The sequence below is a fragment of the Fusarium sambucinum genome, chromosome II (assembly GCF_050947815.1).
Source record: "Fusarium sambucinum isolate potato_lamoka chromosome II, whole genome shotgun sequence".
NCBI lineage: Eukaryota > Fungi > Ascomycota > Sordariomycetes > Hypocreales > Nectriaceae > Fusarium > Fusarium sambucinum.
In genome coordinates this window covers 3,152,585-3,167,368 of record NC_139293.1, presented here as the reverse complement: position 1 = coordinate 3,167,368, position 14,784 = coordinate 3,152,585, and the positions used below count along the sequence as shown (strand labels likewise).

At 48.0% G+C, this 14,784-nt stretch overlaps 7 protein-coding genes across 7 annotated transcripts; 3 read left to right on the top strand and 4 right to left on the bottom strand.

The window, feature by feature from the left end:
* Positions 1-1,878: 1,878 nt before the first annotated feature.
* On the top strand, positions 1,879-2,675 carry FSST1_007888 (uncharacterized protein; the record flags this gene model as incomplete). The annotated part of the gene is made up of 3 exons (XM_083224717.1): positions 1,879-1,966; positions 2,013-2,178; positions 2,231-2,675. The coding sequence occupies 3 exons, from the start codon at positions 1,879-1,881 to the stop codon at positions 2,673-2,675; spliced, it is 699 nt and encodes a 232-aa protein (XP_083083849.1).
* Positions 2,676-3,270: 595 nt separating this feature from the next.
* Positions 3,271-4,851, bottom strand: FSST1_007887 (Alpha/Beta hydrolase protein; the record flags this gene model as incomplete). Its single annotated transcript, XM_083224716.1, has 3 exons — positions 3,271-3,345; positions 3,396-4,214; positions 4,261-4,851. The coding sequence occupies 3 exons, from the start codon at positions 4,849-4,851 to the stop codon at positions 3,271-3,273; spliced, it is 1,485 nt and encodes a 494-aa protein (XP_083083848.1).
* A 2,253-nt stretch (positions 4,852-7,104) lies between these two features.
* FSST1_007886 (S-adenosyl-L-methionine-dependent methyltransferase) lies at positions 7,105-8,293 on the top strand (the record flags this gene model as incomplete). Its single annotated transcript, XM_083224715.1, has 3 exons — positions 7,105-7,185; positions 7,242-7,615; positions 7,666-8,293. The coding sequence occupies 3 exons, from the start codon at positions 7,105-7,107 to the stop codon at positions 8,291-8,293; spliced, it is 1,083 nt and encodes a 360-aa protein (XP_083083847.1).
* Positions 8,294-8,424: 131 nt separating this feature from the next.
* Positions 8,425-9,957, bottom strand: FSST1_007885 (prolyl hydroxylase family protein; the record flags this gene model as incomplete). Its single annotated transcript, XM_083224714.1, has 2 exons — positions 8,425-8,791; positions 8,843-9,957. The coding sequence occupies 2 exons, from the start codon at positions 9,955-9,957 to the stop codon at positions 8,425-8,427; spliced, it is 1,482 nt and encodes a 493-aa protein (XP_083083846.1).
* A 909-nt stretch (positions 9,958-10,866) lies between these two features.
* On the top strand, positions 10,867-12,438 carry FSST1_007884 (major facilitator superfamily domain-containing protein; the record flags this gene model as incomplete). The annotated part of the gene is made up of 1 exon (XM_083224713.1): positions 10,867-12,438. One exon carries the CDS (start codon positions 10,867-10,869, stop codon positions 12,436-12,438), a length of 1,572 nt encoding a protein of 523 aa, XP_083083845.1.
* A 477-nt stretch (positions 12,439-12,915) lies between these two features.
* On the bottom strand, positions 12,916-14,349 carry FSST1_007883 (uncharacterized protein; the record flags this gene model as incomplete). The annotated part of the gene is made up of 1 exon (XM_083224712.1): positions 12,916-14,349. The coding sequence occupies one exon, from the start codon at positions 14,347-14,349 to the stop codon at positions 12,916-12,918; it is 1,434 nt and encodes a 477-aa protein (XP_083083844.1).
* Positions 14,350-14,546: 197 nt separating this feature from the next.
* On the bottom strand, positions 14,547-14,768 carry FSST1_007882 (uncharacterized protein; the record flags this gene model as incomplete). The annotated part of the gene is made up of 1 exon (XM_083224710.1): positions 14,547-14,768. One exon carries the CDS (start codon positions 14,766-14,768, stop codon positions 14,547-14,549), a length of 222 nt encoding a protein of 73 aa, XP_083083843.1.
* Between the last annotated feature and the right edge of the window lie 16 nt (positions 14,769-14,784).

Here is a 14,784-nt window from a genome sequence, read left to right as displayed (position 1 = left end):
AAATGCGATGTCGCCATAATTACTTTTGCTGACAAGCCATCTCAAACCTATTTCATAGGTGGTGTAAGATATGGTTCAAATCTCTCGGATATTCGGTTTGATAGTGTCGTATAGCTTCATAGAGGAACTTCAGTAGCGCATGGCCGTTACCACCAGATTGGGTTCGCCGAAGCGAAACGTTCAACGAAACTTTAAAGTAAAAACGAAACGGTGGGCTCACAAGTTCTGTGTAGCGTTACTGCGCCAATGGAAATCTGAAGCTAGATATCGGAGTAAGCCCGCCCATCACACGTCGAACTGAGGTCCCTGTGGGGGCTGACGGTGATAGGGCTGAGCACCAGCTGTCACGTTGTTAATGGTGCCATGATACGGCACTTGATTACCCAAGGATCTCATGAATACCTTGAGCAACAAGTGATAACCTGCCAGAGTAGGTACCTTGTAGATATGATGTACACATCGGGGATCTGCATGAGACATGGCTATCATCGGGATACTGTTGTAGATGTACATGTATCTGGATCATGTTTCTATTCTCGAAGTGAGACTGAACCTCTCAACCTTAGAACATAATCATTCGCCTCGACATGTGCCAGCTCCAAACTCGTATCCTCATCACCACCTATGTTTATCTCCGCCGTCCACACCCTCATAACTCTAAGCCCAAGTTTGTTTGCTTCCACCAGGTTCAGCTCCGCCTTTTTCAGCCTTGGGCGCTGGGCGTTTTTCCCCCCATCTCTAAAGTCGGTCTCACTTTGTGTTTCCCCAAATCCCATTAAAGTTCAGCAACCTGGGTTTTAGCAACTTCAGCCGGTCGGGCTGACTAAAGGCAATGGGGTGGTGGAATCAGTGATGGTCATGGACTAAGCTTGTCCTTAGCTCTACTCTCGGGTTCTTCCTTCAAAAAGAGGTTTGGGGTCTTAGAGCTGACAGACAATGGGACTTTGGTATTTTGGCTTCAACAGTAGTTGAGCTGGGCTTGAAAGCTTGTCATTCGAAAGTTTGTCACTCCCAATATCCCGCAAAACATGTGCACTTTCAACACCCACCATATCAGCTTACACGAGAAGGATCAAGGCCAAGATTCCTACTCCTTCTTGTGCCAACACAGAAACCACGCCAAGGTGGTGGCACAGCTGACCTTTTTCTGGTACTGTACCACACGTTCTTAGCTCCTCAGCCCCAAAGCCGACTTTTCGGGGTTCATCATCTTGCGGGGTAAAGCTCGAGTTCGGTGGTCCGGTTAGACACAACCACCATCGGAGAAGAGGGGCCGTGTTCGAGGCCTCGAGGTAAGCTCAGCCCTGGGAAGTCAAGTCAGATTTGGGATAGCTACATTTTTGTACAGGAGCTAGTGCTGATCTTGGCTTGGTTTGTAACCAGGCGCAGCAGCTGTACTCGGGACAAGGATGGGACGAAATAAAGCTTGGGACAGCCTAAAATAGTAACCTTGAATTGACGTAGGGCCATGCGGCTCGTTGAGCTGCACATCAGCCTTATTGATTTGGAAGTTGGAGAGCTCCGTTATGTCGTGAGTTTAGCAAGTCGTGGCGTTGGTGGTTTGATGCTGCGCCGACCACCACAACGCTGGATAGTTGAGTTTGACTACAACTGTGCCACTCGAGATTGGAATGACTGGTATTCAATTTACTATATAACCTCGAGTTGATTCCCTCATTCCAATTCAGTTCATCATCCTCATCATCTTCTCACATCTTCTCTTACAAACACAACAACTCAAAACACTTTCGCTTCAGCATCTCAACTATCGCTTCGACTCCCCAACCTACAACTTCAATCACTTCCACCTTAAGCCTCTAGTATCTCGCTGCCACTAGCGGTTTTACTTTACTTTCTCTTCAACATCTTCATCTCAATATGCGTTACTCCTACACTCTTCTGGCATTCGCTGCCACAGCTCTGGCACTTCCCACTGCCAAGAACGACGACGGCTCATGGAGCCCTGGTATGCAGCCACATTCCCCTTCATCTGCTCAACAGATATCTAACAGTTCCAGGCAAATACGAGGGCGGCAGCACTGGCCATGATGATGGCAAGTGGGCTCCCGGCAAGTATGAGGGAGGCCACACAGGATACGACAATGGCCAGTACTACCCTGGCAAGTATGGCAAGAAGGCCAAGCGCTACGATGATGGTAATTGGTACCCTGGCAAGTAGTAAGTTTCTCAACCACTCTTCACTCTATGCCATATCCTGACTCTATCTCAGCGAGGGCAAGCCTCAGACACCTTATGATGATGGCAAGTGGTCCCCCGGAAAGTATGAGGGCAAGCCTCACACTCCCTATGATGATGGTAAATGGTACCCTGGCAAGTACCCTGGTGCAAAGGAGAAGCGTGCCGACAACGGCGAATGGTATCCTGGCAAATATGAAGGCAAGCCTCAAACTCCCTACGATGACGGCCAGTGGTACCCAGGAAAGTATCCTGGTGCCAAGGAGAAGCGTGAGGATGATGGTAGCTGGTACCCCGGCAAATATGAAGGCAAGCCTCAAACACCTTATGATGATGGCAAGTGGTATCCCGGAAAGTACCCTGGTGCTAAGGAGAAGCGCGAGGATGATGGTAGCTGGTACCCTGGCAAGTATGAGGGCGGCAACACTGGCTATGATGATGGCAAGTGGTACCCTGGAAAGTACCCTGGCAAGGAGTAAGAAGGTTCCTGGGCATTCAATTATTTCTTATGGAGTTTGATCGGTTGCATTGGCATTGGGACATGGTATAGCATTGGCACACTTGCCAGCAGCACTCTTTCATTATCATTTTCTTGTTCACTTCTTGTCTTGGCAGTATAAAACAGCCATCGCTTAGCATTTTACATACACAGAACACTCATTTTAATTTTACATACTTCAACTTCATTCAGTCTCATCTCCGTATAAAAATTCTTCTATCAGACTCACATTCCACTATCCTTCAAACCCTTCTGCACTCTTCATACTGGCTTGACGGTGAGGACACACGACGAGTGAGGTTCTGTGATTACAGTTTCTAAGGTCATATGGAAGATAGTCGAGTTTAACATGTGTTTATTCGTAAATAACTTCATATGTATACCAGTCCTGGAAATTAGTGTAGAAAGTTCACGGAAACCACAATATACAACAGTTGTGGAACATCAACATCAATACAACGATTCAAGAGCACCGGGAATAAAGACTGTATCATTTTCTAAATTACTCCAATGTTTTTAACGGCCGAGAACAGATGCCAGAATGAATCCCACGAAACGACGTTTCTCTGCGTTTCTCAGCCGGCGAAAGTACGCTTCTTTAACCAGCGGTTGACTAGCTCCAATGCCTGCTTGGGTTTACCTTGCGGGACCTGTGACATCCAGTTAGCGCAATTATCTTAAACTTTACTTGAAGACTTACCATATGGCCAGCTCCATCGACCGTTGCAAATGAGAAGGTCGTCTTCTTGTCAGAAGTACCCATCTGGATCTTGACCTCCTTGTACCAACCAATCTCCTCACCCCAAGCACCCCACGTCCTTGGTCGTTGAGCAACGTAAGCTGGCTGTCCCTTCCACTCCATACTGTTACTCCACCTCAGATTTCCGGCAGTGTTGCATGCGAGATCTAGGTTTCCTTGATACATAAGCACGTCGATATCGTGGTTAAGCAAGTACAGGACCTGCGATTGAGTGCTGATACCTGTGTCGATGCCAAGGTCAAAGGCTTCTGATACTTCCCAGGAGTAGATCGAGTAGTTTGTCAACGCGCTTGGGACACCCAAAGCTTTGAACACACGCGGCAGGTTGAGGTAGTTTTGAATGAGTGCCGATTCCTTGTAACACAGATCATCTCCAGATTCACACGGCACACTGATGTCAAATCTGTTTCTGTTGCCGCCGGACCCAGATTCACCGTCGTACCACTTTATCACGCCTTCCCAGCATACCTCCGCCGCGGCGCCACAGATGGCATGGTCGGGATGCTCATAGCATACACGTGCAAGATCCAAGCATCGTGGAAGGTTGGCAGCCATGATGTCGCAGCGAGTACTGTTGAACACAGGTTCACTGACACCAGGGTTGGTTGTGCAGAGCGTCTCCCAGTAACCAAAGGCGGTGTCGAGAGGTGAGATGTAACCGTTTCCAATGAGTACAGACTCTAGGTTGACTTGGGGGCGTTTGGGGTAGAGATTGTTCTGTGCGACAATTGTAGCTCCCAATATGGGGATGTAGTGGCCCTGTCATGGTCAGTTATTGCGACACCCCACCAACGCTTTCACTTACACCATAACTCTCTCCAGAAATATGGAACGGTCTGCCGGCAAGATCTGGGAAAACTTCAGTTGTGAATAGCTGCATAAATTTGTGCATGCTATCGGCAGCGACAAACGAGTTGCCAGGGATCGGCTCGTCTTTGTCCAGGTAGGAAAATCCAACACCAGCAGGTTGGTCAACAAAAATGTAGTTTGCGTTTGCATTCCATCCATAAGGGTTATGGACAGTTCCGTTGCCATGCTCGTTAATGAGACAAGGGCCGAGTTCTTGGAGCATTCCCAACATGGATGAACCACCAGGGCCTCCCGTCAACCACAAGACCAGAGGATCAGTGGCCGGGGCATTCTTGCTCTCAAAGTACCAGAAGAACAAGTGTTGGTTTCCGACATCAAGCCAGCCTGTGTACTGCTTGACACGCGCGTCGCATATGGAGTCATCCACCTGCTCTTTAATGCGGATTGAGTGCTCTAGTGACAGGGAGCTCTGATGGACCTGGAAAGTTGAAGCTTGCGGTGAGTCGGCGTCATTGAGAGGGAATTGAGATGCAAGCACGTTCAGTGAAGCTCCAGCGAGCAAAATCGCTGTTTTAAAGATAGCCATGACTAGAGTTGTTCTTGGCGATGGGTGTTGGGGAATGTTACAGAACCTCAAAACATGTTACTGGGGCTGCTGGACAGTAAATATTTAGATAAGCCTATCGATGATGACGAGGATTTTACAAGGGCTATTAGCGATTAACAAAAGGTCTTGCGCGTTGCGATGCATTTGTACAGAGTACCCCGCTTCTAATGGCGTGTAGGATGAGCTCTAGGCTTGATGCGGCAGCTCAAAACAATGAACTTTTGAGCTTATGAATAACCGAGACAAAGGGCATAAGAGGTTCAACAATGCTAGTTAGAGCATATCGTTATCAGCGTTTAATGCGGTTCCTATGTAGCTAACGGTCACTCAAGGGTAAGCTCGGGATGAAGATACACCGTTCAGTTCGTAGCAATAAACCCGTCCCAGGTTTAGCAGATGCTATAGCATGCTCTTCGAATGCTATTACTATATAATTACTCGTTTGAAGCCTCTGCCTTGTCCAATTTGACAAGGATCGATAGCTCAGTGGTACGAGCGAGGGATTGCAGATCCCTAGGTCGCGTGTTCGATCCACGCTCGGTCCTGGATCTTTTTTTCTTTTTTTTTTTAACATTGTTAAGCAATGCATTTCATTGATTCAGTCTTGTTAGACTGGTTTAATGCGAAGGACTCACGAGCAGTCAGAGATCCTTTGACAGTTGTGAAATTGTCTATTAAAAAAGTATAAAAACACAGAAACAGCAAACCTCTACTCAACAATGTATCAAACACACCCGGTCATTGCATGCGACAATGAATCCCTCCCTGATTTCGGTGCCTTGAAGCTTGGCAATGGCAAAGTCTCCGTGACCTGATCGATAGAACCAACCACTAGTTATTCAAGTTCCTTTTTGAGCCGGTAATCATTGTAACTCGACTTCAAATCTTTCACAAACTCTGGGCATGTCAAATTTATCTTGGTAACTTACACCGTCTTCTCTGGTGGAATACCGGAATCTTCCACTCTCATTTGAGCATAGTCTAGTGCTGCAAGTCGCAGCGCGCGGTATCCTGTCCAGGACGTGGAGTAGACAGGATTGATCGAGCAGATAAACTCAGAAAAAGGACATGTAAGTAATGTGGTTGAGTACTTGTGATCCGCATAATCATGGAGGGTGTTTATTTGTAAATCGACTCTAGCGGCAAACATGTCAACGTGTGCTTGAAGGTCTGGTCGTTTCTTTGCTGAGTACGAGAGGATCAGATCTGCTGCATACTCGCCGAGATAGAGATAATCTATCAGTTTCTGTACGGTATTGATGGTGAATTTGGATAGATCGAGTCCACTGATCTTCAATCCATTGTTATGTTAGCAAGATGTTGCAACCCGGCTAACGCATTTCGTACCCCATTCGGACCTATAAATGTGTTTCGTACAAGAGAAGATTAACTAAAAATGACCAGCTTGTAGATAAGGAATATTTCACCGCGGCACTCCAACTTGAAGTCTAGAAGTCTAGAAGTTGGTTTTGGTTTCTGTCTCAATTATTAGAAGTCTGCTCCAGGGGACAACTTGGGTATTGGAGATAGGACACTCACTTGCGCTGACTCAACGTCATAGGGAGCACTCGATTTAGTCCTCTCAGTTTCATTCATCTTGTTGCAGCATCTGAAAGGGGAAAAACTAGGTTATTGTTTCTCAAGATAGGTACAGTCGATGAAACCATCGTCATGACCATCTCTCAGGGGAAAGATAACTCATGCTTCGTGACATTTAGTTTTCCATGACGCCTTTGTCCTTATGATTACTTGTTCGGCGATAAATAATTCCGTTTCAAACTTTGTACTGACATTCCCATTTTGCTTGAACAAACCATGGCTTTGTATCACATTCTTGGGGCATAGGCCAGAGATAAGATAAGATCCAGTTTGTTCATCACGTGATGAGTCCAATTGAGAAGGGGGAATTGAGCCTCGGTTGTGTCCTGACAGAGTAGCCATGCCCGCAATCGCATCATTATATCCCATCGAGGCTTCATATCCGGACGAATTCCCCCTCCCGAGCCAGAATCCTTCAGCAAAGTGGGACATCCGTCGTTCCCCGGAAACTAGCGTCAATATGGACCCTTGAAGACAGAAGCCAGGAGTGGCACTCAATGCTACTATGACCACGCAGTTGTGTGCTGGGACCAACAAGCAGACAAACAAGAGGGGCGGCAGGAGTTTCTCTTCTCTCTCTTCTCTCGCCGCCTCATTTTGTGTCTTCATTATTACTTTGAGCAAGATACCGAGATGACTACTGCCAGTGCTGAAGATGCGCCAACTGCGCAGATTGGCGGCACCGAAGAGATGCTTTCCCCGACACATTGGGAGGTAAATGACACCACTTCCAATCCTCGCTGAGACTCCGTTTAATTGACTCAACATAGAACACTAACCCAGCCGATGCCGATGCCGACAACTCAGACACCGACTCCTCGCTAGGTGACGACAATGCCAGTTCCACTGCGTCCATCAACTCGAGCATTCTCGACTACCGAACCATCAACGGCCGAACATACCATGCAGAACGAGGCGATGCTCAGTACTGGGCGTCCAACGATAACCAGGCCTCGGAGGCTCTCGATATCATACATCATACTTCCTGCCTGATCATGGATGGCAAGCTCAACTTTGCGCCTCTCGAGGCTCCCAAGAAGGTGCTTGACATCGGTACTGGTACGGGAATTTGGGCTATGGACTTTGGCGACGAGTTTCCTGAAGCCGAAGTTATCGGAACGGATATCTCCCCCATTCAGCCAGGGCAAGATAATTCACCACTGCGGCAGCATTCCCTAAACTAACATGCTCCAGCTGGGTCCCCCCGAATGTCAAGTTCGAGATCGAAGACTTCACCCTTGACTGGACATTCCCACATAACTCGGTCGACTTCATCCACATGCGCTTCCTCTACGGCAGCGTCCCCGACTGGTACGCCCTGTACGAGCGCGCATTTCAAGCGACCAAGCCCGGCGGTTGGGTCGAATCCCACGAGGGTGACCCCATGGGTCTTAGCGACGACGACAGTGTCAAGTCTGGCAGTGCCATTGCCGAGTGGGGCAAGTTCTTCCACGAGGGTGGCAAGAAGCTCGGTCGTGTCTTCACGCCTCTCCCTGATAACCTGCAAGAGAAGGGCATGAAAGCTGCTGGTTTCGTAGACATTCAGTCCAAGACCATTAAGGTCCCTGTGGGAGACTGGCCCAAGGAGGAACGCCTCAAGGAGATTGGCCGATTTACCACACTGAGCATTCTATCTGATGTGGAGGGACACATTGCTTTCATGGCTACTCTGCTTGAGGGCTGGACGAAAGAGCAGGTTGTGCTCTACTGCGCCCAGTTGCGAAAGGAGTTGAAGTCTAAGAAGCAGGCGCATGCTTATTACCTCCAACGAATTGTCTGGGGACGTAAGCCTGCTGGGGGAGAGGTCACAACTGAAGCATAGATAAATGACGATATGATGATGATATTTAAATATATGGTTTGTTCATTAGACATAAAAGCGTATCAATACTTTTCTCCGGTCCAGCCGTTCCTGTTCAAAATTTTGTTCAAAATATCCAATTTATTTGTACCTCAGACCTTGACCTCATCCGATGGTTCAATATCGTACTCAATCTCTGTTCGAATGACATATTTGGCTCCATTTCTGACACCGGTACCCTCGTGTAGCGTAGCGTTGATCTCGCCATGTGGGAAAATGGCAGCGCCACCCATGATCGGACGGACTGGGTATGCGTTCAAAACTCCCTCGCGCGCAGCTGGCAGGAAGTATGTAGTTTCGCCGCCCTCGAAATCTTGGTTCAGGTAGATCAAGAAAGTGAACAGCGAGCTCTGCTTCTTCTCGGCGGGCGAGTTATCATATACGTATGTATCGTCCTTTGTTATACCGCTCGGGGGCCATGCGCCGTCGATGTGTGCTCGGTACTCTGCTCCTGGTACACTGTGGGGTGTTAGTTGTATAAGGATATTTAGCTGTCAACATTGAACTCACTAGCGATAAACTCGGAACCGGCGATTGACTCCCCTGGCCAAGCGACCATTCATAGACGCCGGTACAAAAGGTCGAATGCGTGACCAAAGTGTATCGTGGAACGTCTCATCGACGACCCAGTAAAAGTTGTGCGCCAGAATGCTAACATCTCCGTCCTCGCGCAGCGGCGCATCAGGAACAAAGTTGACAGTTTCGCCAGCAGCAATGATAGCCTTACATTCCTCGGGATAAAGAACATGCGTAGCAACGCTGAGGCCGGCCACAACAGGGTGTGGAGTACAGGTAGTTGACGGTGGCGTTGTGGACAGTGGGACGGCGTCGGGTGTAGAGGCGTATAGGATGGCATCGTGGTGGTTGGGAGGCTTGCGTTCGGGACCGGGCGTTGTCTCGATGATGCGTAGGTTCTTCTTGAGAGACTCGGGCGCTGAAGAAACGAGACTGCCGTCTAGAACCGTAGCGTATACCTGTTCGGTGGGTGTGTCTGGCCGGAGGTCCCAAATCTCCTGCAGAGCAATTGAGGATGGTTGTATCACGGCATTGGGGCTTCGGTCCTCGTGGCCACAGACTCTTAAGACGGAATCGATGACCTTGATCAGGGTCTCTTCCCTTTCAGAGCGCTTCACGAGACCCTGCTGGTCTGGCACAGTCGACAGGCCGCTGATGACATCGAGATCTCGCACCCATCGGCACAACGCACCAAGCTTGGGCTGTTCACCCCGAATCTTCATCTCAGCAAGAAAAATTCTTGCTTCAGTGTATTTCCGATCGGCCAGAGCAGCAGTGACCTGCGCCGTGAGGTTCGCGCCAGCAGCATTGTTGACACCGGTCGTGCAGGCTTGTCGAAAGTCGTATACGGCAACTCGGAGGTCCTTACAGAGCTTTGACTTGATCAAGCCAGGATATTGGGCGAGCGATGTGAGAGTGTCTATAGTAATGTCGAGTTCTTCCTCGGAAACGACAGTGTGGAGGTTCTTTGGCTCGAAGGGTGTGGTGCTGCCATCGGGAGGAGGTGTCGGTATCAAAGGAGATGTTGTCTTTGCAATCTTTCGAGGGTTTTCTGATTGAGCTTGCGCTTGAGCGTTTTGCTTGCGCTTCTTGGACTTTGTCTTTGACATTTTGAACGATTTAAAGATGGTCTGATAAGAGTCGAGATGGTGGGGATGGTAAATTAATATACGTGGGGTTGGATTCCAATTGACTTGACCATGTTCAGTGGCGAAAACGGTCAAATATGGCAGAATCTACTGGTTTGCCACTACAGGGTAGCTTCTGTAGAATTGAAACGTTCAAGATCAATTAAGCACGCATTTATAGAGATGATCATTGTATAAATACTCTGGCTGTCGTCAAATTGGATCAATTATTAGGGTCTATCATGGTGTCTTTGTTAATTAATTGTTTGACTTTACTTTTTGGTCTGACATGTTGAACTCCTCTCACCAACACAATAGGATGATAAACACCACATGTCTTTCCTTTGCTTATTTAGCTAATTGTCTAGCAACAATAAAGTACCGTTATCCATAATTACTCGTGCAAATAATTTAAGCATTCATAATTCTTACCAAGATTGATGACGTGCACAGTCATTCTCTACTAGCTTCACCAATTTTGTAGTGAAGTTCCACCAGAAAATAAGCTCGACAGCCCGTTACATCCCGCTCGGCCCCAAGACAGCGGTCAGAACGGATAGTCTACAAGTTCAATTCTCATCCGAACTAATAAGTCTCCCTTTTATCAGATCTCCATCTAGATTTCTAATCCCGAAACTCGCTTAGAAATGCCGTTGTGGACATAAAGTCGAGGGAGCTTCTACTCATTGGCTCGGCTCGGAAGTACGGATATTCGGATGTATATCATATCCATCGAGTCGCATCCATTTCTTATATAGTACAAAGCTTAGCTGTCATCCCTTTCGTCATTGCTTGTCAGAACATAATCGATTTTTGATATAGCTTTTCATTATGGTCATGGAACCTGAAAAGGGTAAAGAAACACCACAACTCTTTGTATCCTGGCCAAAGATGCTAACTGCTGTAGAACAAGGCTTTATGCCTGGATCTGATAGAGATACCTCAGATAACAATACCTTGACAGGCCGCGATGAGGAGGAAATCTCCCGCGTAAAGACATCAGCCTCAATAGCAGATTCTTTCTCACTGTCACGGGAAATTCTATTCGTGTCCATCATATGTATGGCTCAGTTCATGACACAAGGCGCTCTCGGAAACTGTCTAAATCTCATCCACATCATCGGCGACTCATTTGGCCTCAGCAACCCAGCCGAGCTAAGCTGGCTCATTGCTGGGTACAGTCTCACAGTCGGAACTTTTATTCTCTTTGCTGGTCGTCTTGGAGACATCTTTGGCTACAAGCGCATGTTCCTCATCGGATTCGTTTGGTTCGCCGTGTGGTCAATGATCTGCGGTCTTGCCAGCTACTCCAACCATGTCCTCTTCATATTTGCAAGAGTCTTCCAAGGTATCGGACCAGCACTGGTTATGCCAAACGGTCTTGCTATTCTGGGTGCATCATACAACCCCGGTGCTAAAAAGGCCATCGCTTTTGCCCTGTTTGGCGCTTGTGCCCCTGGCGGTTGTGTTTTCTCTGCCGCGTTTGCTGGACTCTTCGTCCTGGGCCATCCTAGCTGGTGGCCTTGGGCCTTTTATTCTTTCGCTCTTGGCCTGGCCTTGATTGCCGTTATGGCCTACTTTATCATTCCTGACCCACCACACAAGCTTTCATCGGCCGACCTAACATGGGGAGAGATCATCGGTCAACTGGATCTCCCAGGTGCCGTGACTGGCATTACTGCCCTCGTTCTCTTCAACTTTGCCTGGAATCAAGCTCCTATCGATGGTTGGGACAAGCCCTGGGTTATCGTTACCCTAATTCTGGGAGTTCTGATGGTTCCCGTCTTCTTTTACGTCGAGCTACGCGTGGCCTCGCATCCTCTTATCCCCTTTGACGCTTTGACAAGCGATGTTGCCTATATCTTGGCTTGCATTGTCTGTGGTTGGGCCACATTTGGCATCTGGGTTTACTACACATGGCAATTCTTCCAGCTAGTTCGGGGAGCTTCTCCTCTCCTTACAAGTGCTTGGATGAGCCCTGTGGCTATCTCCGGAGCTTGCGCCTCGTTGACGACAGCCTGGCTTTTACACGTTTCGCACCCTGCGTTGGTCATGCTACTTGCTCTTGGCGCCTTCACTACAGGTACCATTCTTATGATGACTGCTCCCATTGAGCAATCCTACTGGTACCAATCTTTCTTCGGCCTCATTGTCATGACATTCGGCATGGACATGTCCTTCCCTGCTGCGACATTGATTCTTTCCAACTCTGTCTCCAGAGAGCACCAGGGTATCGCAGCAAGTCTTGTTAGCACCATTGTCAACTACAGTATCAGTCTTGGCCTGGGGTTTGCAGCCACGGTCGAGGTCAACATCAACAAGGGCGGTGAGTCCCAGGCAGACTTGCTAAAGGGATACCGTGCGGCATTCTACATGGCTGTTGGATTTGCTGGACTAGGATTCGCTATTAGCATTGTTTACTTTGTTAAGAGCATATGGAGGCAGAAGAAGGCTCCGCAGTAATGTAACGGAGGGAAAACCTAGTTTTATGATTTGTTTATTTAGCATGAATGAAAGTCTATCTTATAATGATACCCAATGATAAACACCGATTATCAAGAAACGTGTTACATTCAAGAAACTGCAGAGGAAGGCTGGTGACAAGACAAGGCCACACATACTTGAGGAACTTGACGATACCCAATGCCAGTTATTTAGTACAGCATTATGGGGTAGTCTTGTACATTCATAGAGAAACGCCCAACTGAAGCAAGCCCACGGGACTTCGCATCGAGTGCCTTGGAGTGAGCTCTTTATCAAATGGATGGAGAGGCTACTACGGCCACGAACTGTCCGAATCGCTTTAATAATTACTACTGACCTATCCTGATTTTGATGTATTCCAGCCTTCCTTGGCTCTGTTCTGTCTACCCTTAACCCATCTCTGCCATGCCATCTGACCCATACAAACCACCATAACTCCACTAGAACAAAAGAAATTTACAAGCACAGGGTATCATTCTCACGGCGAGCGTTATCCTCAAGGACCTGCTCAACCTCGCAGGCCATGACGTAGAAGTTACGTTCTTCGACATCCCGCCATTGATGCCCGCCTTGCTCAAGGATCATCTTTCGCCAGACACTGGCCACTTCATCACGCGAAGTCCAAGAGATGTGCGAGTCGGACTTCAGGATCTGCTTGTCAAGCTCGGCTTCCATCCACTCAAATCGAGGGTCCCATGAGCGATCAATGATAAACTGATGCCGTCTGTTACCGAAGTACTTGGAATACTCCTCAGAATTCACCCGGTAGGACTCATCGGCCAGACCGGAGACAGCACGACAGAGTCTGAACCAGCTCTGGTCTTTAAATGCCTCTCCTAGCTGGGAATCTGACTCGTCAATCTCGTGAAGAATTCCTTCGACTGCTTCAACAAGTTTCCTCAATGCTCGCAACTCCACGTCATCAGTACAGGAAAGGTTATCCAGAAGAGACAGCTTTCCCAGGTACTCGCGGTCGATACGTAAGTGGCCACTGACATGTCTGGTTTCTTCAAAGATGTCCCGGTGAATACGTGTGATGATCCATTCCATGTTGGTCACAGCATAATGCATCCCTCGAGGAAGGTCGGCGCCAGAGGATTTCCAGACCGGACCTATAGCCACGAACCGCTGATCCTCCTGTGTGCGACTGGAAAGGAAGACTTGAAGGAAAGACATTGGACATTGTGGCATCATGGCAATCTCAACCGCATTTTTAGGTCTCTTCACTTTACCAGTCTGTTGGTTTGTGAGAAAGCGATCCTGGTAAAGGTCGATGACAGCACCTTTGGCGCATAGCTTCTTGATCATCATACAGGTGAGGCTGACCCGATGGGTATGGACAGTAGGGCCTGCTGTTTGCCATTTCAGCATCTCTGTCAGATGGTCGATTGGGATTCGGGGTCGCCCAGGTGCAGTCATATGACTTCTTGTCATTGATGCGAGATCCGAGGCCGAGGGGTGGCGTATATTGTCTTTAAGTTGGATGAACCAGTCAAAGATGGGCACAATTCTGGCCTGGTCGTGGATGAGAGATTTTCCCTCATATAGCGCTTCGAGGAATCTAACGAAACCAGTCTGTTGACCATCATCGGTATCACGGTTCTCCAAAGGGACCATGACATGGCTGGGTTCAAAGCCAAGCTTTAAATAGCCGTTTATAAGCTTGGCACAACCGAACTTGCTGGACATGATGAGTTTAACAACGTCTGTTCCTGTTCGAGGCACATCGACAATGACGGGCGGACTACTCGGATAGTTGGAGCTCGGGTGGTGATCGTGAGTCTCATCAGAAACGCGACATAGAAAGTCTATGAGGAAACTCCTGTCGGCGCGATAAATCGCGATGTTCATCTGGTCTTCGGAAAGGGGTTGATTGTAAGAGGGATCCATGATTGCGAGACTGGATTGGTGATTTCTTAAAGTTGATTTCTGTGTCTGCTCAAATAAAAGTGTAGAAGTCGGTGCTGAGCTGATTTTGGTCGGTATTGAAACATGCGTGTTTTATAGTAATGTGTGCAGTATTCCATCAATAGTATAGATAAGAATGTTCGTGAGTTGATGTTGTTGTTCGTCACCTCGTCTTTCTTTCAGAGATCATGTTCTAGTATTCCTGGTAGACTTTGACCGGTTTGCGATTCCGACATGTTGTTCACAGCCTTTCCAAAGGCCTTGTTCAGAGTTGTGTTGGAAGGTGTTACCGTGGCAGTAAGGTCGTCATCGCCGTTATTGACCATCGTTGCGGAAAGAACACTGTCTAAGGACTTGCAGAAGCCAAGGACGGTAGATTTAAGATGACTGTTGACACACATTGAAACAGATGCTTGG